The 23,009-nt window shown below is 35.5% G+C and overlaps 1 protein-coding gene across 1 annotated transcript in view; it reads right to left on the bottom strand.

The window, feature by feature from the left end:
* The window catches only part of LOC138702271 (lactase/phlorizin hydrolase-like), a 79,389-nt gene that overhangs the window by 33,791 nt on the left and 22,589 nt on the right, over positions 1–23,009 (bottom strand). Inside the window, exons 10-13 of the mRNA XM_069829852.1 lie at positions 21,395–21,501; positions 19,434–19,692; positions 14,603–14,824; positions 1,236–1,404 (exon numbers count right to left, since the gene is read on the bottom strand). Coding sequence (XP_069685953.1) covers positions 1,236–1,404; positions 14,603–14,824; positions 19,434–19,692; positions 21,395–21,501 — 757 coding nt within the window. The remainder of the gene's footprint in view (positions 1–1,235; positions 1,405–14,602; positions 14,825–19,433; positions 19,693–21,394; positions 21,502–23,009) is intronic.

Raw genomic sequence — 23,009 nt, 5'->3', positions numbered from 1 at the left:
CAGATACATCACTAAAACATAATTGTTCAGTATGAAGGAAAAACGTTTGCAAGGAACCAAGGATTTGCAACCAATACTATTCTTTCATCATACAAATCCACGTGATGTATCTGGCTTTGGAGCATAACAGTGCTATAACAGCTGTAGAATCATATGAAGATATGAAATATAACATTAACTCATTTTCTAAAAAAAAGTAGGCATGTCCTCTTTTTTTATCATTTTATCCTGTCCGGCAGGCATTTTTAAAAATTTTGAAATGTCCGGCATTTCGCATTTCAATTAGAATTAATATGAATATTGAACAGTGTGCAATATTATGCATAGAATATCTAAACAAATGATAAAAACCTATGAAAGAATTTAAGTGCTTTCAATGGTTGATGCTGGAGCACATAAAAAACAAAGAATATGATGACCTATTGAAATGCATTGAATTCTTACACTCTAAAAATGGTACTATTCATGATTCTAAACTGTTTTATCAATTTTATTCTGCATTGTACAAAGATATGCCATTCGAGTTAATTTGGACAAAGATTTAACTTTAGATAAACAATTCCAATAGTTCTGCGAGTACTGAAACTTTTGAAAAACTTTTAAAAATATGCCAGTTCTATTTATTTATCCCAAGTCACAATGGAAGTGTTGAGAGAGTATTTTCCCTAATATCTGCTCAATGGACAAAAGAACGAAATCTCATGCTAACGGAGACAGTCGGAAGTATCATCCTGGTGAAATATAATTTCAAGGAAATGCCCTGTGAACAGTTCCATAGTTATTTGTTACAAGATATAAGTTTGTCTCTTCAGGCTCTTGTGCACAAAGTGGGCTCCACCGATAAGTAAGGTACAGATGTAATACTGATCCAGCAACTAGCGAGAAAACTGACTAAGGTGAGCCATTGTTTTTATCTTTAATTTTGTTCATATCAATTTTTTTTAAATCCTCCTTTTTCAGCAATGTCCTCTTATTTTAGATTCCATGTCCTCCTATAGAATTTCTTCTCATGGTAACCCTAAAAAGAAGTGATGTATCTGATTTTGCAACTACACGCCTCACTTGTGGATACTGAATGTGAACAAAATCTGCAGAACAGTTTAGGCTAAGATATCTATACATAGACGACATACCCAAAATCTATTTTCTTGTATCAGAGATGCTGAAAACGCATATTTACTTCAAAGTTACTGTTTCTTTAAACTTTATACGATAAGAAATCAGAAATAACTTACCGCTTTCGTTCCATGCTCCTTCTATTTGGTACGCTGAGGAAGAAATCCCAAACTTGAAATCTTTCGGGATTGTGTGATTAGAGAGAGCCCCATTCAGTAGACACAATGTCAGGCCCAGCAGATTCAGTAGTTGTTTCATAGTTTCACTATTGTAGCTTTCAACCGCGACCTGTGAACAGGCCGTTCTCTTCATTTGTGCACACCATATGAGCATGACTCAGACATGGGCAGTTTATCAACAGCGTGATTACGGCCTTGCCACACTCACTTCCTTCAAGTGAGACACAACTTCACCCCCCATGGCTCTGAACTGCACTCATTAAGTGTGGGAGTAGGCCTAATGACAAACTGGGTGTTAATGAACAACACTCAGAGTAGGGGGTCTTGGAAGGGTAGTTTGAGATACGGACCCCATGGCCACCGACGTAAAATGTCTATGGTACAGAACATTAAATAATTAAAATTTGGTACTCATAAATCAGTACTAAAGCGAAATAGAGTCCAATTTGTATTAGAATTACTTCGCATCTTCTTAGTGATTGAGAGAAATACAGGGTGAATAGAAACAACACCGACAACGCTTAGTATGTTTAGCGGGGCTGTAAACTGATCATTTTTCAAAAGGGAACCCATGTCCAGAAATCCATGGTTTGGGCGATGTGGAGCATCGAAGTTTCATCGGATTGTTTTTGGTGTCCTAATTATGTAGTTACTAGTTCGATTAATTAAAATGTGTTTCAGTGAAACTTACAGCAGAGTCCGTATAGGCCAGTTTCTATCTGATGCTTTCCCAATTCACTGCGGGCTTAAGTAAGGAGATGCACTATCATCTTTACTTTTTAACTTTGCTCTAGAATATGCATTAAGGAAAGTTCAGATAACAGATAGGGTTTGGAATTGAACGGGTTACAGCAGCTTCTTGTCTATGCGGATTACGTGAATATGTTGGGAGAAAATCTACAAACGATTAGGGAAAACACGGAAATTTAACTTGAAGCAAGTAAAGCGATAGGTAAATCCCGAAAAGACGAAGTATATGATTATGTCTCGTGACCAGAATTTTGTACGAAATGGAAACATCAAAATTGGAGATTTATCCTTCGAAGAGGTAGAAAAATTCAAATATCTTGGAGCAACAGTAACAAATATAAATGACCTCGGGAGGAAATTAAACGCAGAATAAATATGAGAAATACGTATTATTATTCGGTTGAGAAGCTTTTGTCATCTAGTCTGCTGTCAAAAAATCTGAAAGTTAGAATTTATAAAACAGTTATATTAACGGTTGTTCTGTATGGTTGTAAAACTTGGACTCTCACTTTAAGAGAGGAACAGTGATTAAGAGTGTTTGAGAATAAGGTTCTTAGGAAAATATTTGGGGCTAAGAGGGATGAAGTTACAGGAGAACGGAGAAAGTACACAACGCAGAACTGCACGCATTGTATTCTTCACCTGATAATTAGTAACATTAAATCCAGACGTTTGAGGTGGGCAGGGCATGTAGCACGTATGGGCGAATCCAGAAATGCATATAGAGTGTTAGTTGGAAGACCGGAGGGTAAAATACCTTTAGGGAGGCCGAGACGTACGTGGGGGATAATATTAAAATGGATTTGAGGGAGGTGGGATATGATGATAGAGAGTGGATTATTCTTGCACAGGATAGGGACCGATAGCGGATTTATGTGAGGGCGGCAATGAACCTTCGGGTTCCTTAAAAGCCATTTGTAAGTAATTACGTAGATATGCAACCAGATCATTGGAATGTATCTACTGACAAACATACTAACAGGATCGAGGTACTTCATTTTTCTCAGAGATGTTCTTCCTACTCTATTGGATGTGGTGCCGCTGCAGGTTCGTCAGATAATGTGGCAGCAACACGATGGAGCTCCAGCTCACTTTGCTGCAAATGTACGACGTCACCTGGACGCCACATCGATGGATTGGTAGATGGGGACCTGTGCCATGGCCACCACGGTCACCTGATCTTATACCTCTTGACTATTTTCTATGGGGTACTATGAAGATTATGTATGGTGTATGCTACTCCTGTAACATCAGAGGAGGACCTTACCGTACGAATTCACGCTGCGACTGAAATACTTGAGCACAAAGCCGCACTTATTCGACCATGTGCGTCAGTCCCTGCACCACCAGTGTACACTCTGTAATCAAGTAGGAGGTCAACATTTTGAACACCTTTATAATTTACTGTACGTGTGATGCTCTTGTTGAATTTCTTAACGAAATGTGCAGCGCACAAACTACGACGCCCCACAGCGCAAAAACCATGAATTTCCGAACATGAGTTCCCTCTTGAAAAATGATCAGTTTACCGTCCCGCCCAACATACTTAGCGTTGTCGGTGTTGTTACTACACACCCTGTATAGCGTTATCATAATAGGTATACTTACGTAAAATTTACAGACTAATCACATGATTACACGCCACTGCATTAGTGTTGTAATCGGAACTAATTTAATAACAATATCGTTGCGATCTTTATTTTAACGTTGAATTGCATTATTATTCGAGAGTCACTAGGATGAAACTGACAGATTTCGAGTAACTGACACAACTTCGTCTGTGCCGGATTTAGGCCTAGGCAACTTAAGCATTTGCCTAGGGCGACAATTTCCAATGGGGCGACATTCTCTCCTCGTCCGTCCGTCTGTCTGTCTCTCTCTCTCTCTCTCTCTCTCTCTCCCTCCCTCCCACCCTCATTCCTTCCCTCTCTCTCTCTCTCTCTTTCCTTTTTCTCCGTAACATTATTTTACGAAGTTAATATTTATTTCTTTTCTGTCGTCAAAGTAGCTTTTTCTTTCCATATTCTTATCATAGTTTACATTAAACACACACTTCCAGATATATTTTTACTATACTGAACACAAGATGTACGTTGTATTTCCATGACGTGGGATCATTAAGATCTGTGGTCTTAACCTAAAACAATATTTCTAATGGGTTATTTAACGACGTTGTATCTACCACTAGGTTATTTAGCACCGCTGGAATTGTTGATAGTGTGAGACGGTATTTGGTGCTATGAATCTGAGTATTCGACTTACAATTTGAAAAAAATCGGAAAAATCTAACCAGGTAATCAATCCAAACAGGATTTTAACTCAAGACAATTATGAAATTATGATTTGATCTTTTTCACTTCATATTGGATCATTTCACTGCGAAAAATCATTTCCTGAAATAAAGTTCTTAACTACAAGGATTTATCGTGTTACATAGGAACAGAAGAATGGAGACATCTCTAGAGAGTTACATGTATATAATCTAAATACAAAAGTTAACCAACAATAGAAAAACTGGTAAGAATATACACTAAGAATGGGTGGGGACCGCCTACCAAAAATACTAGGCTATTAACTTATAAATCCAGAGGCTACAGAAATGTACGGGTAGGCAGATTAAGAACCATATTGTAAGAAATATTCATATGAGTACAGAAGGGTCCAATAAGTCTAGTCCTTGCGGAGAAAAAATAATTTTTATCGATTTAGTTTTATCTGCAGTTAACTCTATTATCTATTAATTTTATATATAAGCTAATGAATAATTATATCCAATTTGGATAAAATTAAACGGGTTATTACATACTATTAATCAATTAATTTCACTCAGACAAGCTTAAAAAGCATTAATACTACCATTAAGCTGTTTCAAAATAAGTTATATGTTCAAAATTTCACTCTGTGTCAATCTAAGAATCGTGTAGGCCTATTACATTACCGAATTGAGGATGTCACCCGAATAAGAGCGTATAGAAAAAGTATAATTCAACAGTGAAGAAAAACTTTTACGACACAACTATGATGAACCTGACAGCTGACAAACATTAAAATTAGTTTATATCAGCACTACATTTTGCTCTATACGCCCTTATTCGGGTAACGTCCTCAACTACAGTCAACCACTTTAAATTCAGCTAGTAATTTCTTGTCTGCCCAACAGTTCCAGTAAAAATTCTATACATACTGAATTAATAAATATAAAATATATATTTAAATGATTGTTCATTGTAAGTTCGTTTTTCAGAAAGTTCAATGCAGTTCAGTGCTAGTTTTAAGCCATTTATATCGATCCTCTGAAATATCAGCATTTTTTCCAAGAAGTAAACTGACCATTCCATTGCTATTTTTCGGAGTACTGAAAAAGAATGGTAAGTTCTTCCCTAAAAGTTACAAAAACTACATATATGTATTAAAAAGGTTTTCATTGTACCCAACTTACTGAATGGTAACTTACAAATAATTATTACTTAATGTACCAAAAAATATTTTTAATATTGTAACGATACCTAATTGCACGTCGCTCGTATATGTAGCAGGTATAACTTACACTGTCTGTCCTGGAATAAGGAAGGATGACCACGAACTAGTTGTTGATAAGCAGAGCTACTGGCCTTCATGGTTCATGTCACTTACGAGATATGGTTTTCAAACTGCAAAGAACTCGTAATTTTGCATTCTCTACATGACTGAAAAAATGAAAACGCTAAACTCTATTACAAAAGTAACTAAAGTTATAAAACTTTTTGAATGACTATAAAACACACATTAGTGAATTACAATTTCCCTTCTTGATTTTCGTCGAAAACCCTCCATACCCATAACCGTTCAAATAAAAATCGTTTATTATGTTCTCTAGTGTTGCGCCATATCCGGATACAAGTTGTTTCCTTCCCCGCAAATGTGTCCTTGAGTGTGTGTAATGGGTTTCCTATAGCTACTGATAAGGGTGACATGTTATATTAGTTATTGGTTGTAATTACGCAGTGAGAAGAATTATAAATGACTTGAAGAATAGACATAAAATGCTAAGGAATGTAAAGGATGTATATCCTAAGACAATTTCTATGTCTATCTATGTCCAGTCTTTACACACAGAGTAGATAAAAAAAGTTTTTTTTTTTTCCAACCATGTTAATTATATCAAAAGAAGTCATTATACAAATTTTGGCCACTCGACCGCAATTACGAGGCCGTCCAGAAAGTGATTTTCTCTGGGAGCCGTTTACAAAAAAAACATAATTGCATGGAAAGGTTTATTGAAACAGATACAGCAATTGCTACTTGTCAACATATACCCTACTGGAATTGAGACTTACTTACTTACTTACTTACTTACTTACTTACTTACTTACTTTCTTACTTACTTACTTACTTACTTACTTACTTACTTACTTACTTACTTACTTACTTACTTACTTACTTACTTGCTTTTAAGGAACCCGAAGGTTCCTTGCCGCCCTCACATAAGCCCGCCATTGATCCCTATCCTGAGCAAAATTAATCCAGTCTCCATCATCATATCCCATCTCTCTCAAATCTATTTTAATATTATCCTCCCATCTACGTCTCGGCCTCTCCAAAGGTCTTTTTCCCGCCGGCCTCCCAATTAACACTCTATATGCATTTCTGGATTCGCCCATAAGTGGTACATGCCCTGCCCATCTTAAACGTCTGGATTTAATGTTCCTAATTATGTCAGGTGAAGAATATAATGCGTGCAGTTCTGTGTTGTGTAACTTTATCCATTCTCCTGTAACTCCATCCCTCTTAGCCCCTAATATTTTCCTAAGAACCTTATTCTCAAACACCCTTAACCTATGTTCCTCTCTTAGAGTGAGAGTCCAAGTTTCGCAACCATAAGGAACAACCGGTAATATAACTGTTTTATAATTTCTAACTTTCAGATATTTTGACAGCAGACTAGATGACAAAAGCTTCTCAACCGAATAATAACAGGCATTTCCCATATTTATTCTGCGTTTAATTTCCTCCCGAGTGTCATTTATATTTGTTACTGTTGCTCCAAGATATTTGAATTTTTCCACCTCTTCGAAGGATAAATCCCCCATTTTTATAGTTCTATTTCGTACAATATTCTGGTCACGAGACATAATGATATATTTCGATACATTTTTATAAAATGGAGGAAATGTTTGAAAAACGAGCAGAACGAGTTTTTCAATTTCCAAGATTTTGTAATGCACTTCACAAACGTGTACTGTACAACATTTTTTGCACGAACATATTTTTAAAATTGAAAATACAATATATTTTGCATTGAAAATTTAGATCTATATTTTTCCAAAGCCTTCGCAAGACTATACGATAATGGTAACTACAAGTAAGTAACAATAAGTGCACTGTAATGGGTCTATTTCAATAGGCCTATGGTTTTATGTTATCAAGAATGGTTTCCCTAGCAATAAGTTTCTGTGTGGGAATTCTAACTTTCAAGGCCTAACAACAATAGCTGTAAATAAAACAAAAAACACGATCGTGCAATAGTAATATGCGTTACAAGAGCGGTATGTTGAAGTTTTCATGTTCGAGGAAAAGTTTGAGAAAGCGAAACGTAGTTGAGCTTTTTTAATTTCCGAGAATTGAAAGAAAACATACCGCTCGTGTATCGTACATTATTTAGTGCGAAGATCGTTTATTACATACCTGAAAGAGGAATTTCTAATTAGTTGCAATGAAATTTCCGTCTTGGTTTCTGTTCAATGACGGCAACTTTGAAATACCAAAATATCTATCTTCAACATTGTTGCTTTAAAATGTTTTCTGTGTTTACTATACTCCAGCAGGCCGTGATATACGTCTGTCTTTTTTTCCCCCCAGTCTTATGATGAGTCTGGAATCTTGTTGATTTTTTCACGGCTTCCTTAATGTTACTTGCATCATGAATGCAGTAACTTTAGTGGAGTTGTAGAGTTTAATTAATTTTTGCAAATATTTAAAAACAATAATTAATAGTGCAATTTAGGTGAAATTGCAGTGGTAAGTTTCCAATTTATAATTATTACTATATTGAACGTCTCTAAAAATAATATGTTAAAAGCCTAAAGCAGTAAAATCAATATGTCACTTAAGCGGTAAGAAGAGGGAAATTGTTATGTGTGTTAGGTTGGGAATACTGAATGTGGAATTTTATACTTTCCGCGGATTGGTTTTGTGCGGAAACCAAGCAAATACGCACGATCTCGCACAAAATAATATAGTTACTACTATTAATACTGGCGATCGAATAGATCGGTAAATTGACAGGACAACTGACTACGGACTGAAATGTCCTGATACAACCCCGGATAGAAGTGGGATTTTTCTCTTTGCCCGAACTTCCAGAACAATTTGAAGAGTGATGACCACAACACCTATGGTCCGTCCCAGGAATCTGTAGAGTATAAATACGAAATAAGATCTCTCCGCAAGTGAAATGTGGAAGGGCTAGAACCAATGACCGCTCTGGGCAGAGGCATTGGTTGAACGAAGCTAACAATCGCTTGCAGGAAGGGGATCATTTCTATCTTAACACTCTACCACGAGCATCTTACCCCTTAGCGGGCTCGAGCTGATGCTGCCCGCAATACACTCCGGCACAGATAGACTCCGCCCATATACATATGCTCTAAGTCTCTCTACAGATTCCTGAGACGGACCATAGTGCCGAGATCAAGAAAGCAAGGAGTTCTACCTCCATAACCTCATGAGCCTTCATGAGCTTCTCATAGATAAAACTACAATTAAATATAGATTACTGAAGTTACATTTTTTTATCAATGTGTAGTTAAACTAAATAATTAAAAAGATTATACCAGCAAATATAGAAATTAGCACAGTTTATTAGTTGTTTATTTCATTATTGATGTTAACTAAATGTGAAAAGCATTTTACTTGTCATCTCTAATAAATTTAACGTGTAGCTCAATTTAACTTTAATTCTGAAAGATTTCAAAAGACCATCGGCGTAGCTCAGGCATTAGCGCATTTCACTGCTGATCCGAACCTTCTGTCGGGCGTGGGCTCGGTATTCGCTTGGACTGATTACCTGGTTGTTTTCTTCTGATGTTTTATAACTATAAAGGTAATTTTATGGAGAAACCTTCGCCTAAACTCGCGAAATACCACCTCGCTATTTATTTATTTATTTATTTATTTATTTACTTACTTATTTAATTACTTATTTACTATTTACGTATTTATTTATTTATTTATTTATTTATTTATTTATTTACTTATATACTTATTTATTTATTTGTGCACTTATTTATTTATTTACGTATTTATTCATTTATTTATTTGCGTATTTATTTATTTACGTACTTATTTATTTATGTATTTATTTGTTTATTTATTTATTTGTTATTTATTATTTATTTATTATTTATTTATTTATTTACTAGCCGTACCCGTGCGCTCCGCTGCACCTGTTAGAAATAAATATAAAGTAATTACATAATTAAAATAGGACGTTTGATCCAGGGAACATTCCTTTTTGATAGAAGGATAAATCGTTTAATATGTTACTTAATTTAAATTGTAGGTATTTAAATAATTTCAATGCGGTCATTTTGGTCCAGAGAGCAATCATTTGTTGCAATGACAATTCCTTTAACATGTTTTTTAATTGTTATTATATGCAACCATAGTTTAATGAAGATTGACATATCATTTAGTTTTAATGTGTATACTTCATATTATATGCTATATGTTTCCATTGAATTGTGGTAATAACTTAATTTTAACCCTTGTTTTCTACGTCTTCAGTAAATGGCGCTTGGCCCACCATGGTTCCGAACCCTTCAAATAACTTAAATAGTGATACAGCATAAACAGTGATATGTAATTATATTTCTTTCTTTCGAAAATGTAAGAATTCACGATCTCCTATGTACCATTGCCATGGAATGAATAAATGTGTTCTTTCTTCCTACTCAAAAATTTTATATTTTGCACATAAGAGTTACTGCAGGAACAACAACGCTATAATCTAAGGGCGGTGAAAATGTATTGTATTGTTATTTTAAAAGTCTTGTATATCCTTAAATTTCACTCAGAAGTTACTGTAATAACATTATAGAATTATGTTCATCTAGAGAAACTACACTTTCCAAAGGTGAAATAATAATTAAACAATTAATTACCTTTCGATATTACTTCATACAAACACAGAAACATTCTCTGTAGGCTATATTTAATAGCTTTCGATTGTTGTTGTTCAAGGCCCCTTATAGACGAAGTCATTTGTTTTTATTTCAATACAGCGCTTTAGATGGCGTTATTATTGTAATTTTAAAACTCATTTATCTCATTAAATATCAGTAGTCCTATCAAAATTTTGTATAGAATAAAACTTATCGGAAATAATTTTTAAAGAAACTTTTGTTATGTAACATTTTTCATGATAATTAATAATAAGCTAGATATTTCGATTTATTTAATTCAGGCCCCTTATAACCCCCTTCTAAATAAAGTATTTTGAATGCCATATAGCCTAAAATCTAAGTTACAACGAACTTAATTTACATTCCAATTTTCATATAAATCGGTTCAGCCATTATCGCGTGAAAAGGTAACAGACAGACAGACAGACATGCAAACAAAAATTTCAAAAAAGCGATTTTCGGTTTCAGGATGATTAATTATACATGTTAACACCAATTATTTTTGGAAAGTCGAAAATTACCAGAAAAATTTTGACTACAGATTTATTATTAGTATAGATTATTTATTTATTTATTTATTTATTTATTTATCTATTTATTTATTTATTTATTTATTTCATCCACTCATTCATCCATTTATTTGTTTATTTATTATTTATTTATTTATTTCATCCATTTATTTGTTTATTTATTATTTATTTATTTATTTATTTATTATTTATTATTTATTTATTTATTTATTATTTATTTATTTATTTATTTATTTCATCCATTCATTCATCCATTTATTTGTTTATTTATTATTTATTTATTTATTATTTATTTATCTACTTATTTGTTTGTTTGTTTGTTTATTTGTTTGAAAATACACAGACATTACTGCCCAAGAAAGCACTTTCTTAACATTGATCACCAATACCAACGACGTTAAGTAACTTAGAAGTTGATTGAGCGTCGTTAAATAGCCAACTAAAAAAGGATTTAAAATTAATTTTTAGACAGTAGCCTATGTTAGAACCAATGTGTATACTAGTGAAATACTGTGTAGGAAAGAACCGTTGTTCTAGTTCAGTATGCAGAACTTTTTAAATGTAAGTTTAAGAACTAGGTCAAACAATTTGACTTTGAAAACTCTACCTATGTAAATTATTACTCTTTGTCTTTTTTTATCATCTACTGACCTTTACAAACCACGATAGTGCTCGCTCATGAACGACGTATCCCAAGGTAGTCTGTGTTAAGTAACGCGATATTTGACAGGTAACATGAATTCGTGCTATTTATGAAAAGCTGAAGATTTTTTAGGTCTTAGCCATTCTGTATGTAATTTATGGTTCGTCACTCCATGGTCACATAATTACACTTCGAATAGGTATTTTACACTTTCACTGAAATAGCAAAAAGTTGCATAATCTGACAGACATCACAGAAAAGATACACGGATATTTGAGCCGTTCAGAGCAAAAGTGGTGTAAGTCAAAATTGGGTAATGAGGTTTAAAGTAAAAATTCTGTAAAATACAGCGCAAAGTAGCAGTTAATATGTCCTTCGTGCTATCCACTGACTACTAATAGTTTAAATAAATTGAATATTAATTGCTACTTTGCGCTGTATTTTACAGAATGTTTACTTTAACCCTCTTTACCCATTTTTTACTTACACCACTTCTGCTCTGAACGGCTCATTTATAACTTTACATCACATATCTCATTTCATAAATTCTGATAACTCTTCTACGTAAGCCATTCGGAAATTGAGGACTGTCGATCATTAAATGGAAAGAAATAGCAAAATATATACCCTATAGTTTATTGACATCCTTGATGGTCTAGTGGTTATTATGCCATGCGCTTTTGGATTCATATAGATAGTTGAGAGTGATGGACCTTAAACGGCGATAAAATCCTTAGTATGGCTTCTTCCGGGAGGGAAGTAAAGCTGTGCGTCTTGGGTTGTTGATTTGGGGCATATGATACAACTCTAATCCTGATTGAGAGCTTCATACAACATTTATTAAAGTTAATTGCTATTAAAACGTTCGTACAGCAGAATATACTTCCATATTCCGAATTCGAGAAAATCTTGAACATTTCATTGACCGCTGCAATGTTTCCTGGAGTCCGGAATACTGAAGGACTTCCTGCTCTCTTGTCCACATCTGTGGAGTAACGGTCAGCGCGTCTGGCCGCGAAACCAAGTGGCCCGGGTTCGATTCCCGGTCGGGGTAAGTTACCTGGTTGAGGTTTTTTCGAGGTTTTCCCTCAACCCAATATGAGCAAATGCTGGGTAACTTTCGGTGCTGTACCCCGGACTCATTTCACCGGCATTATCACCTTCATCTCATTCAGACGCTAAATAACCAAAGATGTTGATAAAGCGTCGTAAAATAACCTACTAAAAAAAACTTCCTGCTCTCCGATCGTCCTTAACAGAGCCAGACAGTGGTCATTAATTTATGGTGACAGATTTTATAGCATTGGAGTCAAGTGCCGCATATAAATATTCTTCGAATCAAATTTCTGCATTTTTAATGGACAAAACTAAATTCTTTCAATCATTTATTATCATAATACACTGCTCTCTTAAATTGGTTAAGATATTGTGAATTAAATCAATGGCTTTCCAAAAACACTATAAAATGTTTCATATAACAAAATTTTTATCTCGAAAAGGAAACAAAAACTATCAAATAGTACATTATGCAACGAGTCTATAACGAAGGTAATTAAGAAGCGAGTATGGAATTTTCATACGAGCTTCTTAATTACCATTATAGGCGAGTTTCATACGACTTTTTATGCTCGACCATAATTCTAACTTGATATTATTAATTTTCTTTGTATCTGACCTTGGCCAAAGTCCCGTATGTTGTGAGATGTGCGCAGACGCGAAAGTATTGATTTTTTCCGAGGAACAGATGTTCACATTGACCTTGCTAGGCCATAAGAACCTACAGAGATAACATTGAAATTAAATTAGACATTGAAAAACGAGATGACAAATTGAATTTATTTTAATATTATTTACAATTAACGCTAATTATTATAGTAACAGAACATAACCTTCTGCGACAGTATTGGATTACCAGCCTCCGTGACTTTTCGCTAATTCTCTTTCGATTGCATATCCGAGAATAATCGATACTTGCGGTTTTATAACGGTAGAAAGCTGACCTGTCATTGGCTGAACAGTTGTAACCTGAGTCGTCATTGGCTGAAAGACCTGACCTTTAATGAGTAGGTGTACTTTAATGACATGCATTAAAGGTCTGCTACCAGGTGTATAATTACTACATTTCGGCATGGTCGAGCATAAATTATATTAAACTTTTCGGTTTGAATATCTCAAATAATAACGCCCTGAAATTAATTATATTACTTATGGTTGACCCTGTATATATATATATATATATATATATATATATATATATACATATATATAACCTGTGGAGTAACGGCTAGCGCGTCTGGCCGTGAAACCAGGTGGCCCGGGTTCGATTCCCTGTCGGGGCAAGTTACGTGGTTGAGGTTTTTCCGGGGTTTTCCCTCAACCCAATACGAGCAAATGCTGGGCAACTTTCAGTGCTGGACCCTGAACTCATTCACCGGCATTATCACCTTCATTTCATTCAGACGCTAAATAACCTAAGATGTCAATAAAGCGTCGTAAAATAACCTAAAATTATATATATATATATATATATATATATATATATATATATATATATAATTCTCTCCTTTGATCTTTATTCTTTATCCAAATAAACTTTCTTGTCAGTACATTTCTGTTTGGTGTTACTTTTATTCAAACTTTCTTGTTAATGGTTTCCTATTGTTCACGTCAACTTTTTAAAATCAAATTATTTGTAGAATGTAGTGGGATCGGATGGGACGGACTGGGATAGAAGACAGAAAACGGAAATGAAGGATTGAGTGGGAGGAATGCGAAAGAAGGGCAACTGAAAGAAAATAAATTAAATACACTTGAAAATGTACTATTCTAGACACACTGTCTTTATTACATAATAGATAAATAATTTTTAAAAAATACAATAAACACTTTAAATACCACAGATTTAATTTCCTTATAAGATTTATTTCTTTGTCTTGTTGAAACAAGAAATTAACACAAAAATTACCGAGCGAGGTGGCTCTTGCTTTCCGCATTCAGGAGGTCTGCGCTTCAAATCCGCGGACCGAACAACCTGACTGTGATTTTTCTGTAGTTTTCCACTTACTTAGGCAAATAACGGGTTGAAAATTTCATTGTCACGATCCATTACCCTTCCTCTTCCCTATAGAAAAAGCATTTAGATTTCATATCATATATCATATCATTCATCTTCATCATTCCTTAGGCATATTCAGGTCATGACGCATGTCTTCACCTGCTTACGAGAAGGGCGTCCCCTCCGAAACCTTCTCTGGGTTCCAAGCCTTCACAATCTCTCTGCCAGAATTCATTCCTTAAGAGCACTTCCAAGGGCGCTTCGACACCTTGGAAAGGCCGTTGGAATGGATCCTGTGCTGCTTGGTTACCTTGACGGTATGAACTTAGGGCGGGGAATGTAGGGTGCCCATTGGGTGAGCGGATGAGGGGTCTCACGCGGCCGGTGGGCTGGTACACATCCTCATTCATCCCATAATTCGGGGTGTACAATAGACCTCAGTCTGGCCAACGTGCTGAAGGGTCGTCTCTTACCCACTCATTGCCACCGTTCCCTAATCCCTAATCCTAACATGAAAATTTCTGCACAATTATATAATACCGGTATTACACTTCTGAGAATTTTTCTGAAGAAGCAGATTCGATATTCCAAATGCCTTCTTGAAAGTATACAAAAGTGTTAAAAAAGAATAGTACAAATTGATACAATTAGGCTATATCAGTGACTACAATAGCGTTTCATTAGTTTAGACTTATTTTAAAAGGGTTATTTTTAAACTCTATATAGAATTAATCTAAATAAAAAGTAAAAATTTATTTTAAAAAGAACTTCGGAATAGCTCGCACCAGAACATTGGACCTCTACAATACCACGTGTTCTATACTATCTTTTCTAGTATCTGAATATCAGATAAGTAATAATCGTTAAAGATACAATAAAAAGCCTAGAAATCCTTGCTTCGCTTGCTGCACTCTTTGTTCCATCCTGAGACTCTTGCAATAAGGATTTAATTTAGGGTTACCAGGTTTTCGCCAGTAAAAAACGGGTGATTTTCCACGATATAGCTGCCGTGAACTATATGTAACACATATTTTTTAGTTCCTATAGTAGCAAGACCACTCATACCGAAATCTTCCGCACGTTTCATTACCAGTTCCTTTCTGAGACTTCTTCGCGAGCAACACACAGTAATGACTTCTTAATATAACACAACAAAGAGTTGAGAGGGGTTAATTCTGTAGACAGCCTATTCTTCTATAATCTGAATATCAGATAAGTGAACACTAAGGTTCGGATAAAGTAGCTGTATCAGGATAGGTATTCTTGGTCCGTGTGTTTTATTTACAAAAAAAAAAAAACAAATTAACTAGTTGTCGCGTGTCCTCCAGCCGACAGTAGTGACGACATATATTCAATTTCTATCTGCTGTATTGTCCATTCACTGATGTTTTAGCTATAGTCTGTGCATTTCGAACCGGCGGCTCAAGGTCAAGCAATGGCCTGCATTTGCGATGCTTGCTTATCCCCACTTCTGGACCGTTCTCAAGGAAAGTCAGCTGGACCAATGGCGCGACATGTTAGAGGTGAAGGGGACCAGCCAGAGCTTAGGAGAAGGAGTACAGTGTGGAGGAGACGAAATGGCCTTGAGCCGCCAGTTCGAAATGCACAGACTATAGGGGATGGGGAGTGCTCTTCCCAGCAGGTAGAATTTTAATTAGTGAAACAACTATGCCCGTGTGCACCATTCTCGATTAAAGTTTGACCATGGTTAAGTCGGCACTTGACCATCTTCAACGCCAATTTGCGGAGTATCAATCTCGATCAAAGTTAAACAAGCGAGTTGATGATGATCAAATTTGATCACGGGTGTGGCACTGATTATCTTGAATTGAACATGGTCAAGTCGAGAAAACCAAAATGGCGGCACGATTTGACGTACTTGATGAATTGAAGATGAAATGATGTATCTTGAACACGCAAACCACTGCGGAAATAACAGAATTGGTGTTATTGTAGAAAGAGTAAGTTTGTAGATGAATAATAGAAATGTTTTTTTTTCTCAAAATAGACTAATGTATTATATATGTTTCTGCTTTGGAAGATCGGGACTTTACTTGACGACAAAATATTATTTAGGCCTAACTGTCCAATTTTGTTAACATAATAATAAAGTAGTTATTCTATGCCGGTAATAATATAGCAAAACTAAATGACCATTTTGTAGAATGCGAGATTATCACTTATTAGCTATAGATTTGTCGTTTGAAACTATTAGGACCTACATGACGTTTTGGACAATTAGGCTATTTACGCTTGAATTAAGAGAAATTACACGGATACCTTCCTTTCCCTCTGACTCCAAAATTCCAACCTTGTGAACACAAAATATATGGATAAATTTCAGAACAAGGATACTTTCCTTTCCCTCTTACTCCAAAATTCCAACCTTGTGCACACAAAATAAATTGGCACTAAAAACTTCCTCTTCGTATGCATGATGATGCGTATTCGACATACACAGACGAATTGTTTTTTTGTTTTTGTTTTTTTTTTTTTTTTAATAATTGTTAGCGAGGTATCCGTATACTGAAATTTTCCCAAATAAATTATTGGCACTGAAATGTGTCTTTTCGTAAGCAAGATGGTGTGCATTCGACAAACGCATACAAATCTGCTCTTTTTGGTAGTCTGTTTCAAGATAATTGCCAGTGAGGTATCCGTATACTGAAATTTTCCCAAATAAATTATTGGCACTGAAATGTGTATTTTCCTACGCAAGATGATGAGCGTTCGATAAACACATACAAATCTGCTCTTTTTAGTAGCCTATTTCAAGATAATTGTCAGTGCGGTATCCGTATACTGAAATTTTCCAAATTAATATCAATAATATGAAATTACCACTGCATAAATTACGTTACAAATTATGTGGAATTATGTAAACACGTATAACTCATGTGAATTGGGAGGTTAAATCCAACCAGGTAGCCTGCTTTTCTCTTAGAGAACTTCCGTCAGTACTTTTATTCTGTAATATGGATGCAGAATTGCTGACGAGTTCTAAAGGAATTTCCACTTCGAACTGTGAGAAGTTCGGTGCTATTTTCTTTTTTCTTCCATGATTATTGAAACTTGTTATTTGAAAACTGCGAGGATGTTTGAAAGCACTCCGACAAACAAAAACGAAGCGATAATTGACAGAGTGCGTTCGTTCGCTGTTTTATACGCGGTAACCTAGCGCTCAGATGATTCTTCTCAAGCGAGCGTACCGTCAGCTGACGGGACTGAGTTGATCGAGGGAAAATGTCGGTGCACCGCATCTGTAACTTGATCATTGTCAAGAATTAACCATGTTTCCGTGATTTCTGATAAACGGGCTAGATGATCGAAAATGGTGCACACGGCCACTAGTCTGAAGCAAGCCAAAGCCCTATTCTATAATGTTATACAGCCTATCCTTATACAGCTACTTTATCCGAACCTTAGTGATCACTTTTGACGATACAATGAAAAGTCGAGAGATTCTTGCTTCGTTTACTGTACCCTTTGTTCCTTCGTGAGACTCTTCTAATACGGATTTAACTTAGAGTTGCGAGTTTTGCCAAAAGATTTTCCACAGTATACCGCGAACCAGGAGCCAACTTAAAAGCCTCTTTCCATTTATACAATTAATACACTTAATTATAACTTACTGTAGTTTCTTCTGTTCTTTGGTGGAGTAGGCCTGCTGGGTTCATTACTCACTGTTGGTTATTGCTCTAAGCATGTTATATGTGTTCGAAAATTCAAAATCTAATTATACAGGAACCGGAAGTATGTGAAGCTACTACATCCAAACAGGAAGAGGGAAAACAGTTGTTATTCACTAAACTAACATCAAATCACAAAAAAATTAAATTATTAAAATGGAATAGTACCATCTATATGCTGTCAATGTAGTTGCAGTATTCCCCAACTTCTAAAATAATATCCTTTGATGTGCATGGATTAGAGGGGAAAAAAGGAAGTAGGGAGACCAGATGTACTCTTTTGTCCAGACATGTCCTCCTTTTTAGGCCTTTGTCCGGAGTCCAGGCGGATTTAAAAAATGAAGAAATGTCCTCCTTTTCGTAACTTGTAACTTATGCCTGATATTTTGAAATTATCTGTTTTGACACCTTTCTCAAGTAATTTCCGTATAGGTGGCAGCAGGAACGACGGAATACACTCTTTGCCAACGATCATAACTCTCTTTGCTCCTGTTTGTTATGGTCGTTGCTTTCATATGTAGCTAACTAAAATTTTGTTATTTTATAACTTATTATTAAGTTTTGTCATAAGTATTCTGTAATAAAATAGATATTAACATAATTTTAAGTATAATATAGGGCTAAACCTAAATCTAAATAGACATCTGTCCTCTTTAATATAATTGAATAGGCTATTTCGAAAACGTAACATGTACTGTCCTGCTCAAATTACTTCAGTGGTATTTATTACATTAACCAAACTAAAAGTCAATTTCTTATTCATTTCTATAGATGAAATATGTGACTTAGTTTGTGCTTTTTAACAATAATATGTTATAGGAAAGAGTAAAGAGCACTCTGTTAAAAAAAAAATAAATATGCGCGAAAATGTCACAAGTTACATTTTAAAAATAACCAATTCAGTTATAGTTCCCTTGACTTTCATAAGTATCTAACTGTAAAATCATTATTATTACGTTTTTGCATAATTATTTTGTAATAAAATTGATACCAATATACATTTAAGTATAATGTAAGCCTAAATCTGTACTATATATATTTTGTAATAAAACAAGTATTGACGTAATTTACAATATAGTAAGCCTAAATATAATACGCATTTTCTGTCCTCTTTGTTTTCGAACAGTGTCCTCCTTTTTGAAGCTTTGTGTCCTCTTTTTTATCGATGTGAATCCGGTCATCCTAGTCTTAGGGCAAAATAAAAGGGTAAACCGTATAATATACAGGAGGGGGGGGGGGAAGAGAGTGAAGCTTGCGGGGAAAATGTAACGCCTGGCAACCCCATTCTGTTAGATGGCCGATTGTTCTAGAATCTGGTTATCAGATAAGCGATTGCTGTCGACAATACGATGACAAGTCCAGAGATTTTTTCTTCACTTGCTGCTCCCTTCGTTCCTTCATGAGACTCTTCCAATATGGGTTTAACTTCTTCATCAGAGGTGACAGCTACCAGGTATAGAGGCAACTTCCGAGACTGTACGATGTTGGAGAATACATACACTGAATCCTTGGGGATGCGGCGTTTATTAGGCTCGCTGTAGTTTACGTAAAACAGTCCGAACCTCTCCCTGGAAAAACATCCACAGTCATACATTAGATTCACTCATATTGTAGCTAGGGTGGGTGGAAGAGGATAAAGTGATTTTAGTGTAATAGAGATTGGTTAATTCGACACTGACTAATTCGAATAAATGTTTATTCCCTATGAAATTCATATTTAAACAATGTTAAAAATTCACATTTAATTCGAATTTTCAAAGCTTATAATGGCGTAGTTCGAAGACAGGACTTTATTCGATTTAACACAAATAGATTTTTCGTTGAAATTTCCATTGTTAATAATTCTAAGAATTAAAATTCTCTTATTAAACTTACAGACCGATTATTTAGTCCTGATAGTCGCCAGCGATCTGCGCCTGGGTCAGGCGAGTCCATTAAGTTACGCCAAGGGATGTTCAGGTTAGTCTGTTGCCTGCATCAAAGGGATCGGATGTCTCGCATGCGGTATAGCATTGTGTTTCCAGTACAGTTGAGCTGTACTGCATTCCTTTAGCGACCGCTCGCCCTTGTCTCTACTCCAGAACTCTCCCCACTACTCCTATTACTTCCCCTCCTTCGCGTCGCTGAGCTGTCAGGACTAAATAATCGGGCTGTACTGATTGACAAGCAGTCAGATAAAAAAAGGTTGTTGCTAAAGATTTCGCACCATTATCCAGTGACTGAACGTTGGTAAGAGCAATGGGTAGGATGTCCAACGCTATTAGTTTAAAAGTATATGTCTTTTCCTCCTTTTTACCCACTAGTCCAGGCCTGGGCGTTAATACCTCAATTGAGGTATGCAGACTAACCCTTAACTCCACATCCATATTACCCGGCAGAGACAATTATGCATCGGACCTGAAGACAAGCATTGCTGAGTGACGAATTGTATAAGACATGCATTACAACTTTCGGATCTCGCTGGTTGCCTAAAATCCACCACTGATGCATAGTATTTTACTGTGTGTTCGTTTCTAAAGCAGTGAAGTGGAAGGACATGAGCGGGGGTATCTTCTCTCCTTTTCTCTTCCATCTTACGCACAGGGCTGCACTAGTCCATAACTTCAAAGATAAATTTGTGGAAATCTTCTTTGTTGTATGTATTGAAATTAGTGTACCGGTATTATTGGTTCTTCTGCGTTCAAAATGTTGAAGCATAGAGCATATACACAAGTTTAACGTTAGCAAAGAAAGTTGAAGTATTTTTTTTCTGTTAGTAGCCTAAGTTTTATGTGAATATGGATTTAAAAGTCACCAATTAAGTTAAAAGTACACTGCACATTAATTACCCATTACTGTGCTGCATAAGAATGTATCATTTTTTTATATAAATTTTCTAAAATAAATATTTTCTAGTTACGCTCCATCCCAGGGAACTGTGGAGTAACTTCGCGCATATGGGGCGGAGTCTATCTGTGTCGGAGTGTATTGCGGGCAGCATCAGATCGAGTCCGTTAAGGGGTAGAAGGTGCATTAGAGTTCAGATAGAAATTATCCCCTCCTGCAAGCGATTGCTCGCTTCGTTGAAGCAATGCCTCCTTCCAGAGTAGTCATTGGCCCTAGCCCTCCCACATACCACTTGCGCAAAGGTCTTCTTTCGTATTTCTAGTCTACAGATCCCTGGGACGGATCACAGTTCGAATTTTGGATATTTTGAATGTTTTCAAGTTCTCCTTGGAATTCGAATTAAAATGAGTTCACTGCAGTAGTCTAGCGTAACGCATTACTTACGTGTAACCTTGGATCCATTCGAAGTTGTCAAGGAGACTCCAAGCTGTATAGCCGAACACGTTGCAGCCATCAATGTTTATAGCCTTCAGCATTTCGTGCATGTAGTTCTGGAAAATAGGATCAAGGAAGACTTACGTAAATAGGCTATAACGCAGTATAATTTTTTAGATGAATGTCCCAATTTGAGACTATTATTGTATACAGTTTTATATTACCATTTTACGAAGATACAGAGAAATTGAGCCTATTTTGGTGCTTAAATAATCGATTTTCAGATTTTCACGAAAATGCAACTTTTCAGCATCCATTATAGGCTAAATTATTTTTAGTTATGGTATTTACCTGTTTTTCTGTGGACATGGATTTCTCCTACGGTACTAGACGAGTTTATTAACCACTGAATACAGTAGGCCTTCATATATATATATATATATATATATATATATATAATTTTAGTAAAAATATTAGGGTAGAGTAGCATAAATCGCACCGCTTCCTAAATGGCACCACTACTAGTTTAAAACAAGTTACTGTAGTAGTGTAGCATCTAGTGGTATTGTTACAATCTACCATATGAACGTCCACCATGTCACTTGATTTCTGCCACTTCTTTGTGCTAGTAACGTGGTGATAGAGTATTTAATATAATGGCTCAGGTGGACGTATATTTAGCTAACATTTTGTAACTAAATAAAGGATTTGTTTGCAAAGGAATCCATAATCTTAAAATGTTATTGGTTAAAAGAAATATTAAAGAACATTTAACTTAGTACGATTTTCGAACATATGGTGATTATAGGCTAGAATGAAGGAAATAATAACTTATGACGTATTTTCTTAATTCGCACCACTTTGTAGGTGCCTAATTCGCACCGGTGCGATATGAGCAACTGTAGCAATTCTAACCGTACAAAAGAAGGCCCAAAAATTTTAACTGAACTAGGAATGCATCAGGTGGGTGCAATATCAAGTGATGACAATGGCGTTAATACAACAAGTGTGTGTTGTACAAGCGCACCAGATATTTTGTGCCAACTATGAAAATTTTTAAACGTCAAACAGTGTATCCTACATTACCAGCTGGTGTTCTTCCAGGATCGTTATTTGTCTGCTCTGATTCAGGTTACATCAACAGTGAACTATTTGTCGAATAGCTCAAACATTTTATTTGCCACGCAAACCTGCCATAGAAAAAAGTGCTGCTTCTGTATGTCCACCTATACGAACCATTCCAAAAATTTAGAAGCTAGATTATCTCGGGAAAATTATGTGCTCCTATTTCAGCTTCCTCGTCATAATACTCAGAGGCCCAGCCTTTAGATGTTTCTATCTTCAAACCATTTCAGACAGCTAAATCATGAAGCAGTTCTTAGGTTGCTTCGAGATAATCGTGGAGAAAAGGTGACGCATTCAGAAAGTTTAAATGTTAGGTAATTTATGCTCTATTTTTTCAATTTCATTTGAAGATGCGTTACTCTCTTTCATTAATTTCAATAAACTTGTAATTTGCATTTATTACATTATTCATATTAAATATTGTTCAATATGTTCAATATTAAAAGCTTTCCTTCATCCTGTTTCCTGCAGTTAAGGAGGTGCGATTTAGGAAACTAGT

Source organism: Periplaneta americana, chromosome 6, assembly GCF_040183065.1.
Source record: "Periplaneta americana isolate PAMFEO1 chromosome 6, P.americana_PAMFEO1_priV1, whole genome shotgun sequence".
Classification (NCBI taxonomy): Eukaryota; Metazoa; Arthropoda; class Insecta; order Blattodea; family Blattidae; genus Periplaneta; species Periplaneta americana.
The sequence above is the reverse complement of the archived record's forward strand: the minus strand, read 5'-3'. Positions and strand labels throughout refer to the sequence as shown.